We start from the raw sequence: 17,412 nt of genomic DNA on the forward strand, positions 1-17,412 counted from the left end.
TGTAATAAAAGAACATGAGCTGTCATTTTGACATTTGGAATGGATATCCTTCCGATCTACATATAAACCCCTATTGATAGACGATGTTCACATTGGACTCAAAGAACCGATTCATTTTGACGTGAGTCCACCCCGTTTTAGTCAGACATAAAGCAGTCGCTCTAATTTTCATAAAAGTTTTTTAGATTTTTTGTTGGTTAGTGGATTCCACACAAATTATAACAGTTTTCTTTACTCTAATTCAATTTTACTATGCTACCTATGCAATTGAATATTTGTCTTCCTATTTAAAAAAAAGAGACAACATATATTGACGTTTAACCATAGATAAAAATATGTTATTACTTTTATAGAATAGCAACGTTGCAATTATAACAGTTCTCATAATATGAAAGTAAAATTTTTATGCCGGAATTCACTACTTTTCGAGGTTTTTTTATTCTTAATCGTTATAAAAAAAAGGAATGGAGTTTAACTAAACTGTTCTACACTTATGCAAGAGTAAGTACAGAAGTACCCAAGGTGCATAGTTTAATCCAATTCTCCCTCTTGCGAGGAATATAAAAAGCCTCCAATTTTATCATTGTTATTAAAAAACACATTTCTCCTGAGCGGTGGTTCGGGCTCAAAAGAAAGTTGTAGGTCTCCTTTATTCTTACAAACTTATTAAACGCTCGCAGGAAGGGTTGAGACTTGAGAGTTCTAAGTTATTTGGTATTGTTTCTTTATGGAGACCAAAAATGTATCTATTAACTATTATACAAGAAATTTGATAGTTTGTACTTTTACAGAACCATCTTTTTTTTACATAAAAAAGAAAGACGCAGATTTATTTATTTATTATTCGATTCTAACTGTTTCCCTTTCGACAGAGTAATGTTTAATTACACTGTTATACAAACAATTGTATAAGAACAAAGATAGGCTGGTTGGTAATTATAACACTTATTCGATTCAAATTGTTTAAATTGTTAAATCAATTTTTTCAGTTGATTTTACCGATTTTTCCGTTGCTTTGACCTATTATATGTTCTAATTTCACCAACTGCATTTTTGAGTTTTCGAACAACTGTTAAAAGTTTTTATGATTTAGTGAAGAACTATGACTACAATCATGTTATAATTTGATAAATCTGTAAAGCTTTTAACTAAATTAAATCTGTTATACACTTTTAACTTAATATCTTACCCCGAAAGCAAATTTCGTTATGTCCTTAAATATTTCTATTTGATTGGTTTCAAACAACAAACTCCACAACGTCCGAATAAATGTTGCCTAAGGTTCCTCAACAACAGAAAATCAATGCAATAACTCTAACATCCTTGGAACGCCAACAAAAAAAAAATTATAATATTGAAGCATGACTGACGAAGAAACTGGAACATCGCCAGAGAGTTTCATACAAAATAAAGTAGTACGTTAGTCCTCAAAGTCTTCAAAATAATAAAAATATAGAAAGAAAAAAATAATAGAAAATAAAATTACAGTCCACTAGAAGGTTGACGGCTCTTCGAATAGTCAACACGACAAGAAGTTCATGAAACTATATACAAAAACTAGCTTCATCTCGAACGATAGAACCCTTCAAACAAATTTTTTTCTTCTTCCCAAATGCTTTTTCTTCGAAGAAAATATACTACTCTTTCCCATCTCAAATTCCCATAAGAAAAGAAAAATCTTTACCAACTGAAAAAGCTACACCAGTATGATTTCCCTTTTCCCTGTTATTATTTCAAAAAAATAAAATAATCTTTTAAAGTACATCTGAACAGTTTTATCCCTAGAATCTTATATTTCACTGAGCGTACTTTTTGCATTTTGAAGAGTAAGAGAGATTCTAGAGAAAGAAAACTGAAGTTTTTCGATCCAAGGCGAGCGTGGATGGTTTTTATTTTTTTTTTCTCTTCCTCTGTTGTAGTTTTTTTTTTTGTCTATTTTTGCCTTGATTATTTGACATTTTCCATCACGGGAATAAAATACTTGAATATTCTTTGAAGAACTTATTTTAAAGTATCCCTACTTTAAATTTATCCTTTTTTTTTTTGCTTGTTTTTTTTTCATCTCTTTTATTTCAATAAAACTACTGTATACCTCCATCATTAACATTATAAAATGCTCCTCCACAAAAACACGAGGAGCAAGCTGCAAAAAAAAAAAAGAAAAAAGACGACCCTCGTCATTTTGTTTCTTTATTTTAGGTATATCCCCCGAAGACACCTACTCTTTTCTTTTAAATTAGCTTTATCATCATCATTATTATTTGTGTTATTTTTTTTTCTCAAGGATAAGCCTTGTAGATTTTGTTGTTGCCCTCGAGACAACAAAATTCCGCCCTCTTTGTCATTATTTCAAATTGAATCCAAATAAAACTCCTAACACCTAATACCATCATTTTCTACAAAAAAAAAAAGAAGAGAAAATATAATAAAACCCAATCTTCTCTTTTACGTTGAGTCGTCTCGTCGTCGTTGGGTCTTCGGTGTGTGTGGGGCTTCAAAAAAAAAAAGTAGCAACCTTACCTCTACTATATAGCCTCAGCTAACATGCACATAATAAAAAAAAAACCCCTTCAGTTTGCACTTTGAAAACTTATTGAGAAAAAACTCCCCTTTGGCCCGTACAATTTATTAAGAGTTAGGAGAGGAAAAATCCTTGCGCCCATCTTTAGGCTAACCCCAGTTACCACCCAATCTAACGATGAGAGTGTTGAAGCTGAGGCTTTAAATTAAAAAAAAAAGAATAGAACTTGGTTTGTTTTTCAATTTGTGTACCTAAAGGACGTGTATTGTAGCTGTGCGAAGAATCACATCGATTCATTTCATTTTTTTATAACTTTCTTACTCCTACTCCTACTCCTACTCCTACTCCTACTCCTACTCCTACTCCTACTCCTACTCCTACTCCTACTCCTACTCCTACTCCTACTCCTACTCCTACTCCTACTCCTACTCCTACTCCTACTCCTACTCCTACTCCTACTCCTACTCCTACTCCTACTCCTACTCCTACTCCTACTCCTACTCCTACTCCTACTCCTACTCCTACTCCTACTCCTACTCCTACTCCTACTCCTACTCCTACTCCTACTCCTACTCCTACTCCTACTCCTACTCCTACTCCTACTCCTACTCCTACTCCTACTCCTACTCCTACTCCTACTCCTACTCCTACTCCTACTCCTACTCCTACTCCTACTCCTACTCCTACTCCTACTCCTACTCCTACTCCTACTCCTACTCCTACTCCTACTCCTACTCCTACTCCTACTCCTACTCCTACTCCTACTCCTACTCCTACTCCTACTCCTACTCCTACTCCTACTCCTACTCCTACTCCTACTCCTACTCCTACTCCTACTCCTACTCCTACTCCTACTCCTACTCCTACTCCTACTCCTACTCCTACTCCTACTCCTACTCCTACTCCTACTCCTACTCCTACTCCTACTCCTACTCCTACTCCTACTCCTACTCCTACTCCTACTCCTACTCCTACCCCTACTCCTACTCCTACTCCTACTCCTACTCCTACTCCTACTCCTACTCCTACTCCTACTCCTACTCCTACTCCTACTCCTACTCCTACTTCTACTCCTACTCCGTTTCTCTTTATTGAAAGATATTTAAAAATCTGAAAAATTATATGTCTATGAGCAACTTCATCAAACACCTGAAAACACAAAGAATAAAATATCATCATTTTATTTTTATGTCCATCCCAAAGCTCATCATTCTTTTTTTGTGTTTTCTCTTCTTTTTTTTTTTTTTGTTCGGCGGGAATATCCTTTGTCTTCTTTCCCTGGATTGTGTGAATGATTCTAGAAAGAATGCAAAAAGGCCATCATCATCATCGCCGCCGCCGCCAATCCCCAGCAAAAGGGAACAACACACACACACAAAAAAAAACCTAGTGGGCCGTGTGTTGAACGATTATATGGTGTGGTGTTTAAGCGTGGGAATATGTAGTTACGCTTCAGGGATAAATCGTAAAAAAAAGGAAGAAGAGTTAAAAAGAGCAAAGCAAAGTACACCATCATCACCATCAGAATAAATGAAACAAACAAAACAAAACGAAAAAAAAACGAACTAAATCGAAAGAGAAAAAGATATTAATCCTGTTGAAGCATGGCCAGCGAATAAAATGCACAAAATACTGGTTCTTCGACATATTTTTCGAGTAGCAGCAAAAGATGGTATAGAAGAGGATATTCTGGAGTGTGTTGTGTGATGTTGGGTCGTCGCCTCATCTCCGTCGTCGTTGTTGGTCGTTTCTGGTTCCTGATGCTGCTGGGATCTGGGTCTTCCCACTCCAAGGTTCCAATTTCAAACAAAAAAAAAACGAAAAAAAACATGTATTTGCTTTGCATTCTCATGATTTTTCCTCCTTTTACCTTCTCGAGTAAAAGAAGGTGTATAGGTTTAGGTTTCGTTTAGGTTGGGAAGGTAATCCTTTCTTTTTTTTTTTTTGTCCATAAACTGTGAACACGTACCTGTCGTTCTATATGGAGTACAATTTTAATAAAACCGCCTTTTCCTTACATGTTAGTTGTTAGTATAGACCTACACTCTCTCTCTCCAGTTTCTATCAAAAGTCCTCTAGTAGGTATTCTAGGTAGGAGTACTCTGTATAGTGATGGAATTTGTATTTCCCTTTTTTGCATTCCATCTCTCTATAACTATAACTACTCGTACAACAACTGGTCCTGATGGTTGTTGTGTGTTTCCCAGAGGACTAAGCTCTCTTCTAAAAAAGGAACGCTTACTTGCTCTCGTTTTCGCCGTTTTAGTGAAATAAAAAAAAATAAAATAAAACAGGACAAAATAAAAAAAGGTATAATGGATCCCCAAGGGATGGGGATCGTTTGGTACTGCCTGGGATATTGCCAGGAAAGAGGAAAATAAATTTCCAAACGAATTTCATGCTCTTGGAATTGAATAATTAAAATGGACATGAGGTCGGATGATGTGGTGTTGTGGATGGTTGATCGTCGAAATTGCTTTGCGTTTATGTCCTGGTGTTTGTACTCTTCTGATTTCTAGACTCTATAGTTAACAATATACATAAATATACCTTTTCAACTAATGCATTTTTATTGTTAAAAAAGATATATAGACTAGACTATTGAGTTTAATACAAAAAAATAAAAGAGTTTAAACCTATAAAAAGTGTCAAGTGGTATAGTTAGATTGTCATCGACAGCAAAAAAAAAGCTACCATTTAAATACCACAATGCACGGTGGATGAGCAAAAAAATAAAATTTAAACAAATAAAATATATACAAAGCAGAGAAATTGTGTAGCAAAAAAGCTTTCAATTATTGATTTTTTTTTTTTTTTCAAACTTAGTGTTGCCCTCATGCAGTGAAGTAGACTACACATTTAAGTTGAAAGAGTTATGTCAAAAATAAACAACGAGGATATTTAGCAAAAAAGTGCATTTCGTTAAAGTATTTAAAGCAAGTAAAGAGCAAAAAATTATTATAGAACTGTCAGTTTAAAATCATTTATTTCTAGGTTTGTACTTATTTTATCCTATTTTGTGGACATACTTGTTAAGTTCATTATGATGATAGCATAACACCCCCTTTAATTGAAACAAACTCTTATGTCTTAAGGCCTTAAAAAAATGGCATGAGCTTACGTCAAAATGACATTTGCGAGTGAGCGAAAATACACAATCCCATAAGGCTGCTATAATGGAAATTTCTCAGAATTTGATTTTTTACATGAATGATGGAAAATTTAAATGATAATAAAAGATAAAAGTTACATGCGTATGTGCTAAATATGGTTACTTCTCATGTTTCCAGAAATAGCAAGAAACAATTCATTCAATTTTGACATAAGCTCATGCGAGTTCATTCATATTAAATCAAGGACTTTAGAAAACAAAATTGAACTGAAATTACATCAGAGAAAAATCTATAATTTTTTTATTACATACAATTTAAAAGCCTCCCTATTTTCCTGAAGCTCGCACTGTGTTTAACATATTAAGGGTATTTAACTCCCTTTAGTGCGCGTTAATTATAAAAAAAAAAAAAAAGGTCCAATACCTCTAAAAACCACATTTCTTTTGTATGTAACAACAAAAAAGTGATAATTCTTCTCAATTTACAAAAAATAAAAGTAACACCTGGTCAACAAGTATCTAAAGAAAGAAGACCATGAAATTACGACAACTTCCTCTTTGATTAACCTTTTTTGTTGAACCTAAACACCATATACATCAACTTGAATGTTTTGTTTTTTTTTTTGCTTCAGTTTATTATCAGCTTTAAAAAAAAAAAAAACTAATAGTCTAGCACCAAGTTCTCGGTTCTATATTTGGACAAAAAACTACTAAATAAAAATAAATACATTCAACCATTACAACAACAAAAAAAAAAACACTACAATATTGAGTTCATCTTGAAGCAACAGCGAAAGCGGTACAGCAAAAGAACTAAAAGTCTTGCATACCTACGTCAATTTTCTTAATTTAGATAAAAAACAAAATAATATTACAAAAAAAAAAAAAAAAAAAACAAGAAATAAAAACAAGCAGTGCAATAAAAATAAATACAAAATACACTTGATGTGATATGTACATCTGCGATTTTAGCTTGAGATTCTGCAATCAACCACAGATGCATCAGATCAAGTATAAAACAAGAACAGAAACATTAAAAAAAAAAACAACATTAAAATAAAGTTAATCCTCCAACGTAGTCGCAAGGATATGCTTCTATTTTGGATTGACATTTACCACAGTTTTAGCTCAATTTCTGTGTGAACATAGCCTTAAAAAATTGAATTCTTGGGAACAATCTTTGCATTCAACACCATTCTGATTTATAAGATGATCTGATTGGTGAGTTGTCATAAAAACAAAGATTTTAATTCTTTTATTTTAATTTTAAATTTTAATTCTTGTGTTCCTAACTTAATTGAATTTGATTTGATTTTCACCAACTGGTAGAGAAAAGACAATGACAGTTTCTGGAAAACCTGAATACATTTAAATTCTGACTCTGAATGTTTTACAATCTTTGCATTCAACGCCATTCTGAATTCGAATAGGATCTGACATCTGATTGGCCAGTTGTCATAAAAACAAAGATGGCTTCCAATTTTTCATGACAGCTGACCAATCAAACATTCTGAACTTAAATTCAGGTTTTTTGTATTGAACGGAGTAATTAATTACTATCAACACGTTCAGGCGTTCAATGACAATCAACAAAAAAGTTGTCACCTAGTGATGAGAGTTGGAAGTTCGTTAAGAATTGAAAGGTGTTGTCAACATTTAATATTTTTTTAAATTACTTTAAATGTATCGATATTTTGATACTCGAGATTTATCGATATCCCACCTAAAATCTCAAAAAAGTACCAATTTTGAATGTTTTTTTATTATTTTCACGGAAAAATAACTTGCCTTTAAAATATTTGCATCATAACATCAAAATAAAACAAAAAAAAAACAAGGCGGTAGAGCATGTAAGATGCTGTATCTGCATCTGCACCAGCACCATCTGTGTTTTATTTTTCCTCTGCATCTTGTTTTCTTTTTTTATATAAATTTAATTTTATACAGTATGGGATGATCTTGTTTCTTGTTTTTTTTTTCGTTTTAATATAATCTCAAACCATAGTCACTCTTCATTTGCATTGATTACTCAATCATTGGTCAGGAATCGACACCATCTTTTATGGATCTCATTTGTTCTTTTCTTGGTTATCTTCTTTTTTTTTCGAAGATTGTCGGCCGATCGATGATCAAATCGAAAAATGATGATGATCGTTTACAATCGGTGCGAGTTTATTTTCAAAATGATAATGAACCATCATCATCATTTTTCTCGGAGTATAAATTGTTAATGGTTTCGTTTTTTTTTTTTTATTCATTTTTGGTCAAAATGGACTCCGCATTCGTATCAATGCTGAATATAATGTATATGATGAGTCATTTGATCGTCAAAAGTGCGATCATCGATGATCACACGAGGTTTTTTTTTTTTCATTTCATTCTGTCATCGTTTGGTATGATTTATTTATTCAATGCGATAAACTTTCAAAAAGAAAACACAAAACATCTGTTTTCATGCAAGATGCATAACAAAAATAATATTTTCATTTCAAAAATACTGAGCTTTATTGATTGATGAACGAACCAAACGTACGAACGAACGAACGTTTATCACTTGACGGGAAATTAAAATTTAAATCTACATTCATAAAAGCAAACCGATATCGGGCGGACATGACAAGAGAAACCAGTTTAATGTTGTCCGTGTCCACTCTGTGTCGTCCGCATCATCAGAGACATGATTCTCAACGACAGAGATCGTTAATTTTTTTCTTTATTTCTTTCTTATTTACGCATATATTGAAAAAAAGTATCGTTTGCGGTGTTTTTGATTTTTATTTGTTTTAAAAAAATTTTATTTTTATTTGATATAATAAAAAAATATACAAGCAAGAAAGATGGTTCCATTTTGCTATATAAAATTATGGTTTGCAATGGTGTATTTATAGAAATCAAGTTTTTTTTTAGTACATATTTAATTACAATTTGCAATTCAGCATTGTGCTGAATTGATCGAAACAGAAACAGTTTAGTTTATAGAACGCAATTTAAACGACTTCTTTTTTTAATTATATGCATTCAACAAAAATGTAAATGATCAAACATTAGTTTTTTGTTGTAGTATGAACAGAACATGCCATAATTTGTTGTCTATGACAATGACAGTATAAGAAAATGTCATATTCAAATTAGTACCATAATGCGTGACATGAGTAGTAGAATGTTTTGAAAGGTTGACAGCTTCCTCTGCAATCAACTTGACACTTAAGATAATGACACAAACTCATTTTAATATCAATGGCTGTATCCAATGAAACACAATAAGAAAAAAAGAAAAACTGCTTTTGTGAATTAGTTCCCATTAGTAAAATTGAATTTCTTTCCACCCAATCTATGCGGCTACTGTGAATGCAACTAATGCGTTTTTTATTACTATTTGTTTATATATATTGATTAGAATTCAAATGAAAATGCATTTGCATACATTTTCAAAGCCACTTTAATAAACTACAAAGGTGCCGTAGACCGATATAATTATTTTTTGTTATGAAGAATTTGACAAACTCAAGTCTCGAAACTTTCAATAAGATGTTTTAATCAAGTGATGAAGCTTGATTTTATGCATTAAGGTGAACTGTTTCAGATTTGATGAATGGGATTTTATGCATTCGATTGTTCAAGAGTAATTAAAGACGGGCGCCGCGGCTTGATTGAATTTTATTAGCTTGACGTGTCCATAAATTAAACATGCCAGACATGATTTTTAAACGTCAAACAACAATCATTTTCAAGATCATTTTGGTTTGTCTTTTCAAATTTGTAATTTATAATTGCTGGGTTAACTCAAACATCGGGGCCATTTGTTCAATTGATCAATAGTTAACTTAATTCTTGCACTAAACCTAGTACGCAGATACCACTAAATTTAAGCTGATATTTCTCTCTCCAAACATCAGCTAAATTCCTAGATCAATTTTGACATATGAAGTTTGAAGAGAGTACCTACTAGAATTTTTTTTTATCGTAGATGTTCTGTCAATTTTAACAAGCTTTGACAGAATATCTTAAACATTTTTGACAGAATATCTTAATTAACTTTGACATAATAGCTGTGCATGTGTACAGTTGGAATCGAAGATTTTCGTCACCCTTCTGTTTTTGTGACGTCATCTGAATTATTCAAATTGTCTTTAATATCAAGTTTCCATAGATTAAACATACGAAAGTTAACGGTCATGGTAGTTTTTTGTCTATGGCTGTGAATTGTTGTTTTATTTGTTTTCCATACATAAAACATTCAATTTTTACTGCCTTTAATCTGTAAGGCGGTTTTCACATTCGATTTATAACATCAAAATGACAGGAAAGCACGAATTTGTGAGCCTCTAAAATTATTCCGCTACCCCATTTTATTCATTACAAAAAAGAATACCTCCAGACTCCTCATAAATCTTACGTCTTTAATTAAATCTACAGAAAAAATCGATTCAACTTCATTGAGTACACAAATTATTTTTAATTGCAATTTTCCATCATTAAAACCTCCTCCTCATTTTTTTCTTTTACTTTACTTTTCTTTCATAGTCTCAGTCACAGAAAGGAGTTTCTAAAAGTAAAGAAAAAATTTCATCTTAACCCCACATCCTTGGGCAACTTTTTGTTTGTATTTTGCCACACTACTGACTGGGTTGGTTGACTTGACTGATGATGACTTTTTCTTTAGCTTTACTTTATTTTCTTCTATTGCTACTATCTATAAAAGTCGTCTGCACGATGATATCCTTAATGTAGGAGCCTGTTACACCCAATACTCAAACCAAAAACCCCCAAAGAGACTCATAGAAGGTTTGCCTTTATATATTTTATGTCGTTCATCATCTGTATCCTCTTCATAAGTGCGCGCGCCCACACTCCTATGTAATTTTTTCAATTATTTCTATAGATGCAGCAGCAAAAGTAAAAAAAAAAAAAAAAAGGATATTTCAGGACGTTTTTCAGAGATTTTATCTGAATGAAACCTGCAGATAAGCACACGCACTTTTCTCGGTATATATGATTTTACTTCAAGATAAATATTCAATTAGACATTATGACTTAAAGGCATAGACTCTGGTATTTATATTTATGTCTTGTATAGGCATCAGACAGTCAATCCTACGCTTTTTTTCTTAACAACTTTTACGAGGAATAGATTTTTTTCTATTTAATTGAAAAAAAAAGAGGCTAGATTCAAACGAGGCAACTTTAGTTCGTGCTTCGTTTAAATTTAAAGTTTACAAGATATTTTCTTTGACACTAATGACGTCTATTAGGTCTTCATTTAAACATATTAAGGGGTCATTTAATTCTTATCCATATGCTCCAGGGCGCTCATTTTAGTTTTGAAAGAGTGGCACCGCCTGAAGAGAAGCTGTGTGCTCACTAATTCAATAGCTTTTAGGATGGTAACAAATTTGTATTTAATATGATATCCCGCGTATATGGAAAATAGAAACACCTGTCTAATGTTTTGCGTTTTGACCTATAAACTTTTTCCTAAAAAAAACCAAAAAAAAACAATTCTATCCAAAGCAAAATGGTAGATATATGTGGACATAAAAAGAAAATCTTATCTACGTTTGTGGTTAAAGCAGGTGAAGTGCTAGCAAAATATGCAAATATAAATACTTTGACCAAATAGAGAACATAGTGAAAACCAAAAACACAATGGGGTGTCCAACCAGCTGCGTGGTCGAACTTTAAGAATGAACTTTGTCACCTTCTGCGGTGGGATTTTTTTTTTTTTGGGGAAGCTGTTCTCTCTATTATTTTTTTGTTTGTTACTAATTTGGTTGGGTGCTTGATGTTTTGAAATCCAAAATGGGAATCTGCGGGCTAAAAGACTTAAATAGGTAGTATTTTAATACGCTGAATCGGCAATTCTTTTTGTTTAAAATGTTGATGTAGGGCCTCGTTAGCGTTTTTATTCAAATAAGTGTCATTAAACATCATTTAAGTGGTGATGGACCAGTTGTTCGACTTTTTAAAAAAACAAGCATAGAATTGTTAAATATACATATTTAAATAAAATATACACATAATTCTGGGAATTCGGTGGCTGTGATGGTTGAAATTATTATTTCCCAGAGTAATTTAAACGTCTACTACCTACACATTGGTGTTATCATGTTTTCCCTCGTGTCATTTTTAAGCAAAAACAACTGTCAAAATTAGATATTTAAATGTCATTTAAAAGTAACAACTTACATATCTTTTGAGGCAACATTATGTTTTTTTCATTTCGATTTCATGTGTAAATTTATTTTCAAAGAAAGTTAAAGAGAATGGAAATTGAAGCTTAGCATTGTTGCAATTGACGCACTTTCTATTGCTATGCTATTAGAAGCATTCCTTTGGACGTGGAAGATTGCTCATGAATACAAATCTGGTACAACAACTTCACTTTTCTATCTACTCGAGCTAAAGAACATGTGTTGATTATAGTACTAGATTACATCGATTTATTATGTTGTAAACCTACACATACATAAGTTAAAAAAAAACATTAAGCTTTTTTATCATATTTAAAAACAACATTTTAAACCCCAAAGTTTCCTATGTTGGGCGCCACTTAAAAAAAAAACATAAACAAAGTTTCATTTCATTCAAATTTCAATTAATAATGACAACCAGCTGCAGTTACAAATTAAACAAAGGCAATACTTTAATGAATTAGATAACAAATTTACTTGGCTTGAAGTTTATTTAGCAATTGTGCATACCTTTCATCTGTAAAACATATAAGCACCTAAACACCTTCCTCATATCTTTTTTTTTTACATCAACACACCTACAAAAACCATTTTTCATTCAAAAACCTCCAGACTTATAAAGCGCAACACGTATTCAATCTTTCAATTAGTGAATGTTTAACACACCACCACCGGCAGAGTAATTTGGATTCGCAAACAAAATGTTTTTCACACTTAAAAAACAACCAACAACAACGTCCACCGTCTCGGACGACGACACAACGCCTTGCTAAAAATGTCTGCCAATTTTTTTTGTTTAGTTTTATTTTTTCCACTACTGTTGTATGGAAAACAACTTTGTCAACATTAATTAAGACACTTTTCAAAGAAATAACAAACTATCGTGTATACATGCCACTTTATTTTCGATAATTTGTAGTTCAACAAACAAACAAACTCTATCAATTCGCATGTGAAATCCGCACATATTAGCCGGTTTGTTGGTCTTATCTTCGCAACCAAAGTCCGCACTCGCAAATAGTAGATATGCAAAGAGTCTGGGTAAAAATTGCATTTCATGCCCACAGCATGACATCGGCAATATATAATGAAGTACCACTTTATTTCGTATCGAAGAACGATTGATTTAATGTGTAAGTTCCATTTCTATGCGTCTTTTGATTCTACTTATTCGTAAGTACAAGCAGAGGCGGTGGCGGCGGCTAAGTCTTGTGACCAGAGCTAGTTTACTTTTCAAATAACAAAAAAAAAAAACAAAATTAAAAGAAGACATTTTTGCCAGGAATCTAAATTTGAATATCTTTTAGTCACACGCTTCGTTAAATTTCATTAGTTTAATGCTGTTAAGGTTTTTAGTGTAGATGGGAATAGTCAAGTCAAGCCTAAAATAAGCCATAAAAATTGAATACAAATTTACGCATAGTTGATTTTCTGCCATCATCCTATAATTTGTATGATGGTGTGTCTCTGGTGATGGTACCTAATTTTTTAAGTCGTGTCTTAAATTTTGTAAAATACACAAAATGATAATGTTAATGTACCAATGGGCTTTGAGAGAGGTGTAGGTTGTCATAAAATTTATCAAAATGGATGGTTAAGAGTCTCAATTGGGAATTACTTTATATGTATCTTGTGGTGCTGTAGGAGTTTCGTTTAGACCTACACACTTTTAAGCTATTTGTAATAGATTTTTTTTACTTCAGGTTCTTATTATGACAAGACATTAATCAATTCATTTATATTTTTTTGTAGATCATGTGCTGGAATTGGCGGAACAGTCAGAAAATAAGACATTAAATGTCTTCTCACAGGTATATCGAAGAATGTTGCCGCTGTCGAGGAAACTCATTCAACAATTGTATTCGGAAATAACGAGGTGAGTAAGATTGTCAAACAGCTGCACGGTTTTTCTCGTTTTGTGGTTTAACTTGTTCAAGTTACAGATCTAATTGTTGACAACAATTTATTTTGTTTTTATTTTGTACTTCTGATAACCAAATGAAACCATATAGAAGAATATCATGCTTTTTAGTTAAGTTTTCTTAAAGGTTGTCAGTTGCTTGTTTAGTATTGTTTTCTGAAGCACAAAAATAAAACTTAACGAAACTATTTCAAACAAGGTTTAGGTCTCACCATGATTACTGTATGCAAACAATGTCAAAACCAATCGAAATTGTTTTTTATTTTTCCAAAAGTGAAACAGTTTGTGCTTATTTTAAATTCTTCGTTAAGTTCTGACAGTTGCTTTTTTAATCAATTGGATGTTTTTGTCAAATCAATTAACGGACATAAGTTCAGATCGAAACCTGGAAAAGAGTTTGACAGTAGAATAAAACTTAACGAAACTTTTTAAAACAAATTTAAGGCAACTTCGAACTGATTTTAATATTTTTGTGCATATTATATAGCAGTATAATGAATCTAGCTTGTTTTTTTTTCAATATGATCTTTATAAATAAAGATAAAAGTTTTCTTGAGATAAAATATGAAATATAAGATCGCACTCGCAAAATTGGTTGAAAAAGGCAATGCCCCATGAGAATGCCTCTTAACTTGGTCTACCAAACAAACAATATCCCTTCTATAAAGCTTTACAGGAGCTACATTACCACCTGTAAATCTTTATAGAAGCAAATTTGTTAGTCAGGTAATATTAGCCACTTACTGTTATTACACCACTTTCATGTCTCAAAAACATTTATCCGTATGATCCTAAATCGCATACAAAATAACTATTTGTATAACAGTTCATAACAATAGACCAGTAAGATTCTGGTAAATATTGAAAGTTATTCACCTGATTAAGCTCAAAGGATAATATATTGCACACAGAATTACTTTTAGTATAATGGTTTATAACAGAAACTAGTTAAATATTGTTGAATATTGAAAGTTATCCGCGTGATTAAGCTTAAGCACACAAAATTTTTTAAAGTATAACAGTTTATAACAGTATTTAAATCTTGGTAAATATTTAAAGTAATCCATGTAGCCCAAAATAAGCCAGTAAACCTAAAGGATCCTACATCGAACAAAGAATTACTATTAGTATAACAGTTTATAACAAAAGAAAAGTTAAATCTTGGTGAAATATTTTCGATATTTTGATATGCGAAGTCAATAAATTCTAAAGTAAATGTAAGAATTAGCTTGGATATACAGCCCACTGCACTCTACTATAAAGTTTAAGTTCTAAAAGTGGCGCCCAACGCAAAACCCTAGTTGCTTTGATTTTATTTCGTTCTATTATGAATTCGATTAAAGATTTTGTTTCTTTGCTTTCTACACATTCTCAATAAAAAATTGTGAAAGATTTAGCTTAAAGGATCTTAAATCGCACACAAAATTACTATTAGACCAGTTAAATCATCGTGACAATTTGTGTTTTTATGACTTGCGAAGCCAATACATTTTAAAATAAATGTTAGAATTAAGTTCGATATAATAGTCCCCCTGTTTAGTTTACATTGTAAAAATGGCGCCCAACGCGAAACTCTAGTTTCTTTGATTTTGTTTAGTTTTATGGTGAACTTATTTGATTTTTATACATACTCATCTATTTTTATTTATATTGCTCGTACTGTCTCAAAAGACTATAATTTTAATATATTATTTATTTTTTTAACGAAAATCTAAACAATTAATATCAATTTTCTTTTCTTCTTTTTTTTCTATTCCAATTTGTAGATACCTTAACTCAACATCCGATGTCAGTCAATTGGAAACAGCAGTGCATACATTTTTCGTTGATCTTTTTCCCGTTGCATATCACCAAGCGGTTCATTTAAATAAGAACAATTATGGTGACCTCCATGAAGATTATGTCTCCTGCTTAAAACACACCTTCGATGATTTGCAACCATTTGGCAAAATACCCAAAGAGCTGAGCAAAAATCTACTACAAAGTGTTACCACAGCGACTGTTTTTATAAATGCCCTCGAGCAAAGTGCATCTGTGCTAGCTAGTACCGATGAGCTGGACTCTATGTACCTAACACAAACTTGCCAAAAACAATTGCTCAAAATGAGCTATTGTCCCAGTTGTATTGGCCTGCAGAAAAAGCAGGTTAAATCCTGCTATAGCTATTGTTTCAACGTAATGAGGTGGGTACATAGTATAAATCTTTTTCAATTCCTCTTTTTTGTCAGAGGATTGTGTTGTGCAAAAATTCGAAAAGACTAGAGTAGAAAAGAAAAGGAGGATTGTTTTAATTGGTTTTTAATTCTTATTTTTATAGGGGTTGTTTGACACAGTACGTGGGTGTGCTCGATAGTCCTTGGTCAAATGTTGCCGAAGCAATTGAGAATTTGGTCACAACATACATTCAGTCAGATAGCGGGATTGTGAATACAATCAAGATGTTGGATTCAAAGCTGTCAGAGACGATAATGCTTGCCATGGAAAATGGCCCGGAACTAGAAAGAAAGGTGAGTTAAAATCATAGTAGAATAAATCGAAACTATATGTACATAAGAAAAGACATAGACAACAACCGATATTTAGAGCTTGGGAAATTAATTAGAATGAAGAAATCAATATAGAGGGAGGGAAAGAGGGAGTAGGAAATTGTGTTATTATGCGATTGAGATTGAAGGCATTACTCTTGGATGGTTACAAGTCAATTAATTGGATTATTATAGCAGAAAAAGGGGACGTTTCGAGTTCGATGGATGTTGTTGTTATTCATTCTTCGGCTTAGGTTCTTGGCCTGTATTTTGTATAGTGATTTCCGTAGACAGAACTGATTAAACAAATCCAATTAAAGCTCTCTGCAAGAAGTAATAGATGGGTTATAAATTGTTATTTGAAGCTATTATGTTATTCTGTTTCTAGATGTAGTAGATGTAGAGTATGCTCGTTGTATAATGAAAAAGGAAATAATGTAGGTGAGTTGGATGAAAAGCGAAAGCAACAAAATGATAAATCGTTATTTCCTGAAGTATTTTATAACATAAAGAGACAGAAAGGAGTGCGCAAATTTTGAAACTTTTAATTGGTGTTATTTTTTTTAAGCAGCTTTGGATATTAAAAATGGTTTTTACCGGCTGTCATTTTAATGGAATTTATCTTTATCCAATTGGTGTTTCGAAATAATTTCTCGTTTTTGAATCGAATATATCTATATTCTATACAATTATAACGAAACGATATTGCTTGCCAAGCAATAAAATGCTTTACACAAAAATTCGAACAATTTCCGCTGATATTTAAATGTCTTAAAAAAAATAAATGGATTACCCACTTCCAATTGAGGGACGTTTACACTAGTAATCAAACAATCTACTTACTTACTTTGGCAAATATTTATTTTTTGACAAGGCTTACTTTTATTGCCTCTCTAATCTGTATTTCTTAAATGAATGTGGTATAGTTGTCACAAAACGATTTTGTATGATTTCATAGAGGGTGTCAAATAACTTGCTTATCGCGGGCGAAATCCTCTACTAGCTTGTCAATCAGGATGCAAGTTCCCTTGCCTCGCATTGCATTATTTAAACTTACTCGGAAAAACTTGCAAGCTTCAAATTTTTTTTTCTGTATTTAATGTATTGCAGTTGTTACACCACTTGCATGGGTATTTTTCAAA

The 17,412-nt window shown here is 32.2% G+C and overlaps 1 protein-coding gene across 1 annotated transcript in view; it reads left to right on the plus strand.

Annotated features, from left to right (window-relative positions):
- The window catches only part of LOC129908555 (division abnormally delayed protein), a 192,886-nt gene that overhangs the window by 159,923 nt on the left and 15,551 nt on the right, over positions 1-17,412 (plus strand). The window contains exons 3-5 of the mRNA XM_055985147.1: positions 13,577-13,700; positions 15,512-15,928; positions 16,063-16,252. Of these exons, the coding sequence (XP_055841122.1) occupies positions 13,577-13,700; positions 15,512-15,928; positions 16,063-16,252 (731 nt within the window). The remainder of the gene's footprint in view (positions 1-13,576; positions 13,701-15,511; positions 15,929-16,062; positions 16,253-17,412) is intronic.

Source organism: Episyrphus balteatus, chromosome 2, assembly GCF_945859705.1.
Source record: "Episyrphus balteatus chromosome 2, idEpiBalt1.1, whole genome shotgun sequence".
In the NCBI taxonomy this organism is placed as follows: domain Eukaryota; kingdom Metazoa; phylum Arthropoda; class Insecta; order Diptera; family Syrphidae; genus Episyrphus; species Episyrphus balteatus.